This window comes from Phoca vitulina, unplaced genomic scaffold (assembly GCF_004348235.1).
Source record: "Phoca vitulina isolate PV1807 unplaced genomic scaffold, GSC_HSeal_1.0 scaffold13, whole genome shotgun sequence".
Lineage (NCBI taxonomy): Eukaryota > Metazoa > Chordata > Mammalia > Carnivora > Phocidae > Phoca > Phoca vitulina.
In genome coordinates, this window is record NW_022589716.1 from 25,409,280 (window position 1) to 25,423,970 (window position 14,691).

The 14,691-nt window shown below is 39.3% G+C and overlaps 1 protein-coding gene across 5 annotated transcripts in view; it reads right to left on the minus strand.

Annotated features, from left to right (window-relative positions):
- FRMD4B (FERM domain containing 4B) overlaps positions 1–14,691 on the minus strand; it is a 325,272-nt gene that overhangs the window by 109,001 nt on the left and 201,580 nt on the right. For all 5 annotated transcript variants that reach the window (XM_032411740.1, XM_032411738.1, XM_032411737.1 and 2 more), the window contains 3 exons: positions 12,734–12,799; positions 10,108–10,202; positions 3,841–3,933 (listed from right to left, as the gene is read on the minus strand). In XM_032411740.1, the coding sequence (XP_032267631.1) occupies positions 3,841–3,933; positions 10,108–10,202; positions 12,734–12,799 (254 nt within the window). The remainder of the gene's footprint in view (positions 1–3,840; positions 3,934–10,107; positions 10,203–12,733; positions 12,800–14,691) is intronic.

The window sequence follows — 14,691 nt, forward strand, 5'->3', positions numbered from 1 at the left end:
CTGGGCCAGGAATGTGGGGGATTTGGGGCTTGGAGGGGTATGATTGTCTAGTTTGAAAAATTCCTAGGATGATTCAGATACGCACCCCCTCTCTCTGTGGGGAAACATTGAAATGCAATGTACTTAAAAAAAAAAAACACTAATCTCTTTTATTAAAGTGACCAATCGTTCACTGTACGAATGCCATCACTTACTGAACCTAATCTTCATTGTCAGCATTTGGATATTTCTAACCGTTTGCAATGAAAAAAACCGTGATGCACATCCTTGTAATGTGCTACCACTGTGGGGAATCCTTTGTCATTGTGCATTCACTACTTCGTGATTGCACCTGGGTGACTGCTTCCAGTTACGGAATGAAGAAGTTACGGGGATGAAAGGTACAGCATAGGCATACAGCCAATGGTAAGCATTGTGCGGTGACAGAGGACAGCTACATTTGTGGTGAGCACAGGATAACGTATAGGCTCCTCAAATCACTATGTCATACACTTGCAACTAATGTAACAGTATGTGTCAACTATACTTCAGTTGAAAAGAAAAAAAAAAAAGAGGTCTGGTGTATTTCCGGAGTCTCCTGTAGTGACCAATATCCAAATAGAATCAAAAAGCTGTCAGGGTGCCTGGGTGGCTCAGTTGGTTAAGTGACTGCCTTCGGCTCAGGTCATGATCCTGGAGTCCCTGGATCGAGTCCCGCATCGGGCTCCCTGCTCGGCAGGGAGCCTGCTTCTCCCTCTGACCCTCCCCCCTCTCATGTGCTCTCTCTCTCTCTCTCATTCTGTCTCAAGTAAATAAATAAAATCTTTAAAAAAAAATATTTAGAATCAAAAGCTGTCTTTGGTTCTATTCTTCAATGACTAAAAGGGTTGGTGGTGGCGCCTGTGGGGTTGTAAGTCTCACCAACAGTTCTGTTCTCCCCAAAGAAGAGGCTAGAGGCCCTCTGAGAGGCACCAGACTTCACAGGGGTTCCTCTAACCCCCTTCGTAAGCCCTCCAAAGAACAACATTCCACTGAGTGACCTCCATCAGTTCACTTAATTCTTTGCGTGCTTTTGCTTTATCATCTCTTTAATTAAGCTGGAGTAACAGCAAGTACTTAATTGGAATAATAACAAAGATTATTATGATCTCACTCTACTGTTGGGAGGAAAAATTAAGTGAATAATTAAAAACTTGATAAGGGTTTTAAACATGCAAGGAGTTAAGGGAAAGTCATGCCATGTGATTATGGGACACTCGAGATAATGCTCAAGTAAGTGCTGAAACTCAGGGGAACAAGTAGCAGGCTGCTCGGGCATCTCAGGAACCTGCTTCCAGAAGATAGGGCCACCTTAGGAATGACTGAATAGAAGGGAAGATAGAGTTTTCTCCCCCTGGTATTTTTGAGACCAAAACTAGACCAGATATCAGCTGTCAGAGGAGTTCACAATCGGATGACTAAATAAATGGTACTTGTTTAAATTCTCCAAACACAGGATTTTGCTGACTAGTTATGCCGCATAGATAACACACGTGTGTGCAAAGATGAAAATGCAAGGATCTTAACCACAGCCTGCATTAAAGCATACATAATTGGAAACAGCCTAAGTGCTTCATAGGAGACTGGACCCCTAAATTATGAAAGTGCAAACAAAGTGGATTTTCACAGACACAAGGAGAAATCTCCAGGTAAAAACAAAGTCAGTCACCAAGCAGCACATCATCCTTATTTTTCTCTGAGAAGGGAAGGGTGTCAGAGGTGGAGGGGAGGGAGGAAGGCTGGGGAGAGTAAGTTCATATAATTTGAAATGTTTATAGTCAAAATATAATCTTTTGTGAAAAAATTTATTGACGTATGTTGAGCCATTTTTCACACACAAGATTAAAATTTCTGTATGCTCTGACCCCTGCTTAATGACTAATATGCACTTTTTCCTACTGCTTGTAGTTTTTGTTTGTCTTTTCCTCCCATTTCCATGAACACAAGCACTCATGTCATACTCTTCCCAGGAAACTCCTATGTTTTTCTTTAGGATTTCCGTGCAATTCTCCACACCAGCTATGCTCCTGGACAAATCGCCATTTATGCTACCTCCTTCCTGGGTTTCAAAAATATGTCTGGTGGTATGAAAGAAATTCTAAGCCAGATACCAAAGCAAAAAGCAAAAAACAAATTGGGGATTGTCAGTACTTTATTCCCTGAGTTAGGAGCAGCTACCATTGACAATCACAATTCATATAAAAAAAGATGCTTAAAAAAAAGGTAGGACATCTTATTACCATACTTTTGGGTTTCATGGAGCAGACGGAAGTAAATGAAATGAAGTAAAAAAAAAAATTGTGTAAATCAACATGATTTTGCCAGGTAATCATAATAAGAAGCTTCCACTACTATGTCATAAAACAAATCATTTTTCTTCCTTCCTTCCTCCCTTCCTCCTTTCTTTCTTTCTTTCTTTCTTTCTTTCTTTCTTTCTTTCTTTCTTTCTTTCTTTCTTTCTTTCTCTTTCTTTCTTTCTCTTTCCTTCCTTCCTTCTTTCTCCCTTTCTTCCCTTTCTTTCCTTCCTTCCTTTCTTTTTTTAAGTAAGCTATCAAAATTACAAAAGCATGTGCCTCTGAACTAAACTGTCCAACTGTCAAACACGTCACAACCCAGGGATCAAGAGTTGCATGCTCTACCAACTGAGCTAGCCAGGCGCCTCAAACAAAGCATATTTCAATATCCAAAAAATAACACAAGCTCAGAATACAGAGACATTCTTTAGGTTGATCTAGCTTTATGAAAACTTATTTGGATTCATGGAAAATCTACGACCTTAGCTTATTTTATCAGATTTGGCTTCAGACAAGGAAAACAACTTATCATGAAATTTATCATCAAATTCAGGTAGAGGGGAAAGAGCTGCTAGTTCACAGAAAGGGGCTTTCAGCAAAATTGGGAATGTTTTACTTCTCAAGCTAGGTACGGGAACACAGGTGTTACTTTTCATAACATTTTATTTATTTTAGAGTGTGAATATTTCATGTGGAAAACGATTCCTATCATGGCTTTAAGAAATTACTGAGTTGAATGCCTCCATTTCCGGAGAAAGTATGTATGGAGGCCCCTAGGAATGGGTAAGTGACCTGCCCAAGCAGAGCCAGGGAACAAGTCAAGGACTCCTTACATCCTTCTCAGCAATCTCTCTGTCTGCAAGCTGAATTCAGATTTCTGCACTTTTTTTTTTTTAATGTTTTATTTATTTATTCATGAGAGTCAGAGAGAGAGAGAGAGGCAGAGGGAGAAGCAGGCTCCCCGCCTAGCAGGGAGCCCGATGCGGGACTCGATCCCAGGACCCTAGGATCATGACCTGAGCCGAAGGCAGACGCTTAACCATCTGAGCCACCCAGGCGCCCAGATTTCTGCACTGTTAAGATAATTCTTTCCATGAGCATTTGTTTGCATTTTATCTTCTATTCAAACGGAGGCGTGAAATTGTATAAAATTCAATTCTTGCCACAGTCTCTAGGAAATGTTCATAATGTGTAGTAAATGTTTGCCATATTTCAAATTATAAAAATCCTAAAGTATGCTGAGTTGAAAACAGCCTTAGGTATTAAAACAAAGTACCTATGTTTTCCAGCTTTAAATGGATCCAAAGGACTTTGAGGAATAAAGGAAGGTGATCCTATCCTTCATCTTCAAAGAAAACAGTTCTACATAGTATCTATGGCAACTTCGTCTCCAGACTAAGACAGTAGAGAATCTTTTTCACACAATAATGTTTTGATAGGTCTGTTCTTTTTTTATTCTCTATCTGATCACCAGAATTTTTTTTTTTAAAGGGAGGTAGGAATGCTGGATGTTTCTATGGATACATACCTCACAGCAAAGTGCAAAATGGTGGCACCTGGTTTCTTGGGCAGATCATGGTCAAGAACTCGGTGATCTAACTGTAGCCAGTTCTGCTGACCTCTGTGAGGACAAAGCAAAGAAAAAGGATTAAACAGAAGGTCAGAGAAAGGTTCAATAACACACAATGTTGGGGAGACAGTTACTGTCATACATGGACCGTAGGCGTATAACCTGTTACAACTGGTAATGAGGTTAATTTAGCAATTACTGTCAAAGTTATAAAAGCATCTGCCTCTGAACCAGACTGTTGATTTCCAAGAATTTATCAAGGTAAACTTGCACGTGTGAAAAATGGCCCATGTATAAAGTCCCTTACTGTAGCATTGGTTGTAATAGCAAAGAGGCTCAAAACAACCTAGAGAGGTCCAGCAAGGTGTTGTTTAAAAATTAATTTAAACTGAGCAATAACATACAAGAGAGCCATACAAAAGATGGAGAGTGTCTTTACAAACTTATTTTGAGCAATTTCTAAGACATGGTGTTAAATGGAAAAACAAGGGGCATAACCGTGAGTACAGTATATAGTCATTTTAAAATTTAAAAATACACACACACACATAAATAAAATATCTCTGAGAGGATAAACAAGAAACTGATACCATCTGGTACCTTTGGAGGTAAAAAACTAGGTGAAACTTAATATATTAATCTTTAAATTCTTATTAAGTGTGGTATCTGAAATATTTTAGATAGTCAAGAAGGGGAAAAATCCTGGTTTCATGAAATCAGACAGACACAAAGAACAGTAATACAGCTTTCTAAAAAGTACGGGTTACATATTCTCTGAGTGCTGTTTCTAAACTATGGACTTCCTAATGTTTGAGCATGTATTTGTTTATTTACTCAAGAGCCTCAGTAAAATTCATGAATATAAACAGTTTTCCTTAAATTTTGACCTCTGAGGGATCCAAAGGATGACACTGTGGCTTGGAATTGTTTCCAGGTCTTTTCCAAGGCTGTCCACCAGTTGATGCGTTAAAGACTGCATATTCCCAGAAGGCATAGACTCCATTTTGCTTGCTTATATAAAGCTTAAAAACATGCAAATAGTGGTGGGATGTCAAATTATAACAAAACCTATAATGGGCCAGAAGATATTTTCCAACCTTTTTGGTCTTTGAATAAATGATTAAAAAAACTCAGAAAGCTCTAAGCTGCATTCATTATAAGTAGACAGGAAAAGTGGACATAAACAATTACAAGAGTAATAGTAATAATAATCATTAATAGTAACAGCTACTCATAATGGTAACGGCTACTCTGTGCCCACCGAGCTGGAAGTTTTTATGTATTAAGGTGTATTTTACAACAAGCTTGCAAAAAAATTGGCAGAGCCAAGATTTGAGCCCAGGACTTGCACTACAGGACTTTGGTATATAGGAGACTAGAAAGTTGAATCAGCTTTTATAACTTTTTGCTGATCTCTGTCACTTATTAGTCTCAACACTGGAAGAAGTGTGTCTTTGTTTCTGCAGTTATAAGATGAGGCTTCCGGTAATTGTCGCTAGCTTTCCTAGGAGGAATATTATAAAGATAAATAAGCTGATATAAGTGATATAAGGGGACGTTCTTAGAAACACTGCTTGTTTAAAAATACATATATAAAGATAGGGGGCTAGAAGGTAAGGGACTCTTCCACTGTATTTCATCCAGTTTAGAATCGCTGATTTAAAGACATATGCCAATTTCAGACATGTCCAAATATGTGTCTTAAAGTACCTAAAATAGTGTATAGTATCAGGTCTTAACAGTTTCTTAGGGAAAATGAGACTAATTTGGAATTGTTCTTCTTGCTTTTATATAGGAAAGATATGGCATTATTACAAGAGCACAATGTATATTTACATGAACTTGCATGGAATGATGTCCAAGAATGAATAAAACAAGTTGTATAATAACATATACTGTATAAATCAATTATATTAACCAGAGAAGCGCACTGAAAACACTGTTATATATGGATGAAATTCTTACAGTTTTGGAGAGGTATAGAGCAAACTGCAACATTTGGAGTGGGGAGTAATCAAAAGGGATTGCCTTCAATTATGATATTAAATGTTTTTTTAATAAAAAGACATTCATGTATATGTACCACAAAAATTAGTTTTTAAAAAGGATAAATTAGAAATTAGATTTTAAAAATCCACCCAGGGGCTCAGTTGGAAGAGTACGTGACTCTTGATCTTGTGGTCATGAGTTCGAACCCCACATTAGGTGTAGAGATTGCTAAAATAATAATAATAAACTTAAAAAAAACCATCCATAATCTCACCAACAAGATAAAATTAAAAGAACAAAAAATTGAAAATTACCCGTAATTCTATCACTGAGATATAAATAAGGTTAACATGTTGTTTTATAGTAAAATGAGATCAAAAGCACTTATTGCTTATAACCTGCTTTTCTCAGGTTTTTCCATCAGCAAATATACTAGATCTAATCAATATCTCAAAAAAAGACAGCTGATGCTACACAGTCACCTCTATCAAGCTTGCAGCTCAACCCTAAATTAGCAAGCTTTTTTTTGCCTTAGAATCGTATCAGTCAAAAATCCCATCAGCTCACACCCAGCGAATGGGATGGTGATCAAAAGTCACCATTGTGTTGTGAAAACTGTTATTTCTTCATAAACAAAGCTTATTCAGCAAAGCCTTTCAAAACAAGGGAATTTAAAAAAAAATGAAGTGGGTTTAAGGGGACGGGAACCATTTTGGTGAACTTCAGGGCTGCTGCCTCCGGAGGGCGAGGCTGCCCTCTGGAGGTAAAAAACTGCCTCTGCACACAGATCACCAGGAGGTACTTCCAAGCGTAATCTCAAGGAACTCTACCCCACCCTCCAACAGGAACATGGATTTATTTTTGTTGGGCACCATCACTACTTTTCTTATGTAATGGTGCAATTCATTTTTTCTATTTCTCTTCTTGGCCTGTGTATGGGGGCATTGACAGTAGCTAGTTTCCTTGACAAAATGTCCCCCTCAGCTTTGCCGTACTCTATTAAGAGAAGTTCACCAAAGGCAGACGGCTGATGTGGCGTCTAAGTTGGAAATTCAATTCAGACAGCATCCTGGGAGGGATCCGACTCAGTGGTTTTATGGGGGGCGGGAGAAAGGGAGTGCTGAAAGAAAATACTTTCCAAAAATATTTACCAGACAAAGAAAAAGAGCTAGGCTTGTGACCAAGACATTCCAAGGAGACACCCTTAGACAGAAGCAATTTTCCAGACCTGTTCCCCAGAAAGGTGGAAATGGCCAGATCCTCCCTCTCCCCTCCCAAAGCCCAGCTCCTACTTCTTCTGAAAATAAACACAGCTACAGCCAGAAGACACCTTTCAAACTGGTCATAATTCAAAAATAGACTCTGCTGTCACTTGCAGGGGAGTACACAGAGGACAGTTTGGAGCCAGGCTTCTTGGAAAGACTATAACCATCAACCACTGTCGCCAAACAAGATAGCTGGAGGAGACGCTTGAGTGAGACATTCTTCTCCCAGTAGAGGATTTAGAAAGAAATCCCAGAGCAGAAGAGGGGGGGAAGGTGGCTCAAGACATTAAAGGAAGTCATTCATATCATTCCTTTTCTTTCTGAAGAGAAGAACTTACAGCTGAACGACTGATTTATGCACTGTTTGATTATGCTCACCTGAACTGGGAGTTTTCCCAGAAGCCATCCACATGGCCAGGAACCCCTTTTCCAGCCCATCATGAACCTTGTAGCCTGGGGAACTTGCAACACCAGTCATAAATCATGTAATTCCCGTGCAAACATTCTACAGTGGCCTGGGGGGGGGGGTACCTCTCCCATCTATGTGGCACACAGGACTCACCTATGATCTTGTCCCTCTTACATCTTGCCCCACCATCAGGCCAGGCTCCTCACCACTGGGCAAATGCACCATATCCATCTCCATGCTCACACACGGGGCCACAAAATGAGTCTTCCCTGGGATGTCATCTTCCATTCCTCTCCCTTCCACCTAAAGTCTACCTGCCCTGCCTTGTCCATTTGTAGTTATCCTCTTGAGTGAATTTCACTCTAGTCATCCTTCAGCCCCCTTCTGGACACTGAACTTACTACCGTACCAACAACAGCATGATAGCTTCCTTTCAGTGTGTGCCTGTGCTATGAGCTGGGCATACCTTACCTGACTTGGCAGTACATAATCCTAGCAACCTATTACATGTGTCTTATGTAGTCCTTATTATATATAAGTACCATTATTATGCCCAAAGTACCAAAGAGAACACTGGAGTGTCAGAGATGTTAAGTAACTGGTCTAAAATCTCATAGCTACCACAATTCTGTAATATCCACTCCCTGCCTCCCTCTGAACCCTTAACTTGCACCACTTTCCTTCTTACTCTCTACATTCCAGTCATATTGGATCTTTTTTTTTTCTTTCTAAAAAATACAAAATAAAAAAACCCAAAGTCAAGCTCCGTCTCGCCTCAAGGCTTTCGCCCTGGCTTTTGTCTGGAATGTGTCCCTCTACTTTTGCAGAACTGGGTCTTGCTTTTTATTACATGTCTCCTCTTAGAAGCCTTCCTCGTCCACCCTATCTAACACTGCCCCCCAACTTTTCTTCATCATGGCCATGATGATGTTCTTCTAAGCACTTACCATTTCAAGTAATTTCTCATTTATCTATTTGTTTACTTGTTCTGCTAGACCATACCATTGCAATATAAGCTCCGTGAAAACAAGAACCTTGTCTCTGCTGTGCACAGCTAAATCTCTAGGACCTAGAACAATGCCTGGCATTTGGTGAGCACTCAAGAAATATTTGAATGAATAAATTAATATTCATGCTTTTTGCCTCTATTCTATGTGACCTCTCTAAATTACAGTCTTTATAGCACTTACAGTTCAACCACATAGCTTTTAGGTTTCATGTCTTATATTGTTTGCAATTATTGCATGCACAATCACTTTCAACCTGTGTGTGTGTGTTTAATCACTAATTTACATGAACTAGCCTTGTCTTTCCAGCTAAGAGCATGTGGTCAATGGATGTCTGCATTTCCTATTTCATCCAGCAGAGGACTGATCATATAGGGTCTCAAATAGTTGGGTGAACTGATAATTTTGTGAATCAGAGTGAGGTGGGTGATGTCTAGCATACTTTTTGTCTAGTGTACTTCCGATTCAGGAAGCATCTTGGGTCTGGGATCAAAGTTTTCAGGTTTTTCTGTCTGCTGACAAGTGGTTGCCTGGTTTTGCCCTGCCCATATCCTGAGCCCGGGGTGGGGGTGGGGGGTGGGGGTGGGGGGGTCCTAGGCTTGTGGCCCACTCAGGCTAGAAATAATCAGAAGCAAGGTGTTAAAAAAAATTAACCCCTTCTTGAGATTATTTTCTCCTGGTTAAACTAAAGAACTGAAAAAACATTTACACTGGGAGAGTTATAGAAAGAATGCTGGGCAGTTGGCCAATATATTTTGTGTCTGGAATGCATTTTCTTGAATTTTAATATTTGAAGAACTCTTTGGATATTATCCCCACAAAGGGGAAAAATTCCTCTGATAATCTACCAGGTTGCAAATAACATAGGCAAATTGGACTGTCATAACACACACACACACACACACACACACACACAGGAAAGAACTGGTAAGACCAAACACATTTTTTTACATGGAGTTTTAACTTCTTATGATTTTATTGTTATACACATGCTTCATTTTAGAAAGCATTTAAATCATTGATAAATATATACCATGTCCAAGTTAGCATAAAAAATGTAAGTAGAAGAAAAAAAAGATAGTAAAGAGGTAACATGAAATGACCTAGGGAGAAGTGGAAAAATTCATTCTGTATTAAAACTATAAACATATTTTCCAGGGGGGCCATACATTTGCTTTTAAACTGTCTTGCCGCCAACCACCCAAAACATTAATTCTTGTTTCAATATATGAGTGAATGACGACCGAGTATTTCTATCACTGATACATAACTACAGTATAAAAAATGTGCAGATAGACTCCCAAGAATAACAACCTCATTATAACAAATTTCTAAAACATTAGGACAATATTTTGATGTTTAAAAATGATCAGTATTCCCTTTCTTCTCCCTTTGCAATAGTCCGAGGAGAGAAATCTTGTATTAGATAATCTTTAACTAAGCAGGACATATTCTAACTCTTGGAGCATTTATGTCTTTTTCTGCAGATTGTGAATGACAGTGAGCAGGGAGTCCCCACGAAAGGTAAACAAATGAAAATGATTAAAACACTCACATGTCGTCTGTAAATGTTATTCCAAAGTACTCCTTTTCTTTCAGGTTGAAATGTGAAGCCACGAGGTCCAGCAATTCTCTTGATAAAAGTTTGGGCTGTTAAAATAAAATGTGATATATATACAACGGAATATTATGCAGCCATCAAAAGGAATGAGATCTTACCATTTGCAACGATGTGGATAGAACTGGAGGGTGTTATGCTGAGCAAAATAAGTCAATCAGAGAAAGACATGTATCATATGACCTCACTGATATGAGGAATTCTTAATCTCAGGAAACAAACTGAGGGTTGCTGGAGTGGTGGGGGGTGGGAGGGATGGGGTGGCTGGGTGATGGACATTGGGGAGGGTATGTGCTATGTGAATTGTGCAAGACTGTTGAATCACAGATCTGTACCTCTGAGACAAATAATGCAATATATGTTAAGAAGGAAAAAAAAAAGAAGATAGCAGGAGGGGAAGAATGAAGAGGGGGAAATCGGAGGGGGAGACGAACCATGAGAGATGATGGACTCTGAAAAACAAACTGAGGGTTCTAGAGGGGGGGGGGGGGGGGGGATGGGTTAGCCTGGTGATGGGTATTAAAGAGGGCACGTACTGAATAGAGCACTGGGTGTTATGCACAATGAATCATGGAATGCTACATCAGAAACTAATGATGTAATGTATGGTGATTAACATAACAATAAAAAATTTAAAAAATGTGATCAGAAGCTACAACCCTTCTCTGCCCCAAATAGTTTAGAGCAGCTTTTTTTTGTTTGTTTTTAAAGTTTTTTAAGATTTTATTTAGTCATTTGACAGAGAAAGACACAGCGAGAGAGGGAACACAAGCAGGGGGAGTGGGAGAGGGAGAAGCAGGCTTCCCGCTGAGCAGGGAGCCCGATGCGGGGCTCAATCCCAGGACCCTGGGATCATGACCTGAGCCGAAGGCAGACGCTTAACTGACTGAGCCAACCAGGCGCCCTGTTTGTTTTTAAATACATCCGCCCCCCTTTTGCTGTTTATGTTAATTGACTATACATTTTCCAAGAGATTGGGAAGGGGAAGAAATTGTAATAGGAACCCCAATGAGATCATCATTTTCATGTATTTTGCAATTCAGTCCAGTACCTTACTTTTTCCTCTAGGGAACAGTATGTTTACTAACGCAATGATACTTTGGAAAAATACTCTTTTATATGTAGTATGGTGCTAGTGACCAAGACAAAGAATATCAAACATCTCACCTCCTGGATCGTAGGAATAACTTTGCTTGGTGAGGGCCAGTTGAAGAGTCTGAAGACCCAAGGCTGTGGGGTCACAGATAAAACTACTACTCTACTCCTGGTTACCATTTACTGTGCTGAATTCTTTCTAACCATTGTCTCATTTCATCCTTACAATGAGCCTATGAGATAGGGGTTCTTATTGCCATTTTAGAGATGAGGGGACCAAAGTTAAAAGAAACTAAACACCTGGCTTGATGTTCCAGTCAATAAGGGCAGGGAATTGAACCCAGTTCTGTCTGATTCCAAAACCTAAGCCTTTCATTTCTCTCTAGAACTAGAGTGATTTTACCCATTGTATAGATGATCATCACCAGTGTTTACTAAGCACTTAGTTAGAAGAAGGATCTAATCTATGAGCTTTTGAGAAGCACCGGATGGGTGGCAAGGAGCATGGTTTGGAATCAGGGGGAACATCCAGAGTGACAGTGGACACCTGACTTACAGGGACTCAGGAAGGAAAGGGGGATATGCGGGAGGGCATTTGCATGGGCTCTTTTTGAACTTAGAGCCAAACAATTTAGGGCTCATTATGGTGATTTGAGAGTTGGATGCTTGCTGTTGGGGAAGAAGGATGGTCATGATTTAAGAGAAAAGAAGAAAGAAAGAAACAGGAAGAAATCTGGACTAAGAGGTCTACTCTGGTGACACAGTGTTGACTGTGCTATTTTCATTCTAACTGAAGCCTGTGCATAGTGGGTGAGAAAGGAGCCTCAGAAGACTTTAGGTTTGGTCAAAGGAGAGAGTTCTAGCTGTAGCTACAGTTGTGGCTATCAGAGGGGATTTCCACAATTTTTTAAGATCCTTGGTCCACAGTGTTGGGTAAATAAAGAGAAAAGGATCAACAATTAAAATACCACCACTCATAACACTCCATATAGTTTACAAAAGGATTTTATTCACATATATAAGCTAGCTTGATTTTAGCCACAATTCTACGAGGAAAACTAAGCCTTCTCCATCCCAGTTCACAGCTGATGATGCTGGGTATTTAACTTGGACAATGTCATGTAGCAAGAAGGTGGCAGGATGCAGATTTGCAGCTCACAATAACCCTTTCAGGGAAACATGATGGTGTCCAGCTCACCAACAAGAGGTTCAGAGAAGTAAAGTCACTTCCTGGGGGTCACACAGCTACTGAGTGTCATAACTGAGATTGGAACCCAAGGGTCTCAAATCCATGTCCCCAGACTATAACTACTCTTACACGTAGACCAAGTTGTCGGACTTCGAAGCTGTTCTTTTGCCCCTCAAACAATCCCAAGTCGTTGGCACATATAAGCGAGTGGCCTGACCACAGGCCTGGAGGCTCACAGAGGGAAGCAGTACAGGCGGTCTCTGTCTGGGCAACACCCACCTGAACCAGCAGCTCCAGCCTCCGATCATCCAGGAGGTGTACCTGGCAGTGTCTGCCTTCTGTCATCTGTGGGGACAAGAAAGAAGAGTGGCATCACGGCTAGCACGGGCAAGCAGACCCTTGAACTTGGTTTATAGTTTAGTTTACATGCGATGTGTTCAGCCTAAAAATGGCTTCAGTTGAGTTACTCAACAGCCTTGATCATAAACAGACTTACTCTTTGGCATTAGCTCTTGAATTCATCAATCAATGAATTAATTTGCTCTTGGATTTAAAAGAAGAAAAGAATGAAAAGCAAAGACAGCTCAATATGTTGAAAAAATTATGTCTGTAATAGTGCACACAAGATTATACTATGAAAAGCTGGTTTCCTTCCCGGAGGAAACTACTATATTTTTCATTGAATCAATATTGAATTTTTCAAATGAAAATGCGTATATTCATTGATGTATTTAAATAAATATAATACATTCATAATTATAAAGGAAAACTATGACATTAGAGTTAAAATTGAAAGTCTCCATCTTTGAAATGTCTGTCCTCTTTATAGAACATCACTACTGTAATTAAGAACAGTTAAGATATATAGTTAAGAACAGTACACGTCAGTATAAATTTCCAATTATATTTACTTTTTTACCACTTATAACGGCAATACTGGGAAATATTCTTTGTAAAATATTTATTTATTTACTTATTTTTTATTTTATTTCATTTTATTTTTTAAGTAGGCTCCACACCCAATGTGGGGCTTGAACTCATGACCCCAAGATCAAGAGTCACACGCTCTACAGACAGAGCCAGCCAGGCCCCCCTGTAAAATATTTAAACAATGCACAGAATACAAAGAGCCCCCTTAATTAACTCATGCTCCAAATCATTTTATCTGCAGAAATCACCACTTTGTCAGTTTGAGGGGAATCAGCTCAAACTGTTTTTACATACATGTTCAGATATATATGTGTACATATTTTCAAAAAATTTCATATTAAATGGTTTGCTTTGCAATGTTATTGGACATATTGTTTTGCAAATGAAGTATTGTTAATATTTGTGTGTGTGTTTGTGTGTATATAATCATCCAGAAATTTTATATATGACTCTGTGTTCATGGGGTGTGTGTACTGTGATGCTATATGTATATATAAACACACATACATGATATATATACATATATATGTGTGTGTATATATATATATATATATTTTTTTTTTCTTTCCAACTCAAGTGGAACTAAGCTATTTCTTGGTGATCTTTCCAATGTCAACACATATAGACCAACTGCATTCTTTTTAAAGGTTCTAGAGTAACAAATAATTGTGTGGACATGTAATAATTTAATGAGTCACCTGCTGAGAGACACTTAGATGGCCTCCAGTCCTTTGCTATTCTAAGCAACGTCATGGTGAACAATGCATACCCAACTTTGCCCATGGATGAGGAACTTCTGGGTCACTTTGAAAAAGGATGGGCAGCATTTTCTCTCTCAGCTGCTGTATTAAACTATAAGACCTGGAAACTCAGATATATTTAAACCCAATTTAAAGAGAAAATCACTCCATTATGAAGCACCAGCTATAGACTTCTAATTGTTCCAGGTGTTTTATAGATATCGTCTCTGAGCTGCATGGTCACCATGTGGGACTGCTGACACTATCTCCAATTTAACAGATGGGGAAATTGAGGCTCAGAGTGGGATAAGCAATGTTTTCCGTGTGAAAAATACTAATTATTGCATTTACATTTTTTATTAAACTCTGCTTTAAAAGTCTGAAAACTAGCTCAGTTGGTTAGATCATGGTATTATGGAGATCTGGTCCATTGAAACCACTGAGGAAATGTGAAGAGGTGAGTGGGCAAGCTTTACCTTGTCCCATGGCCCCTGATTATGTCCTTAACTCCGCAAAGCTGAGGTGAAATACACACTTTTCGTGGTGAGGAGAAAGGGAATGAATATT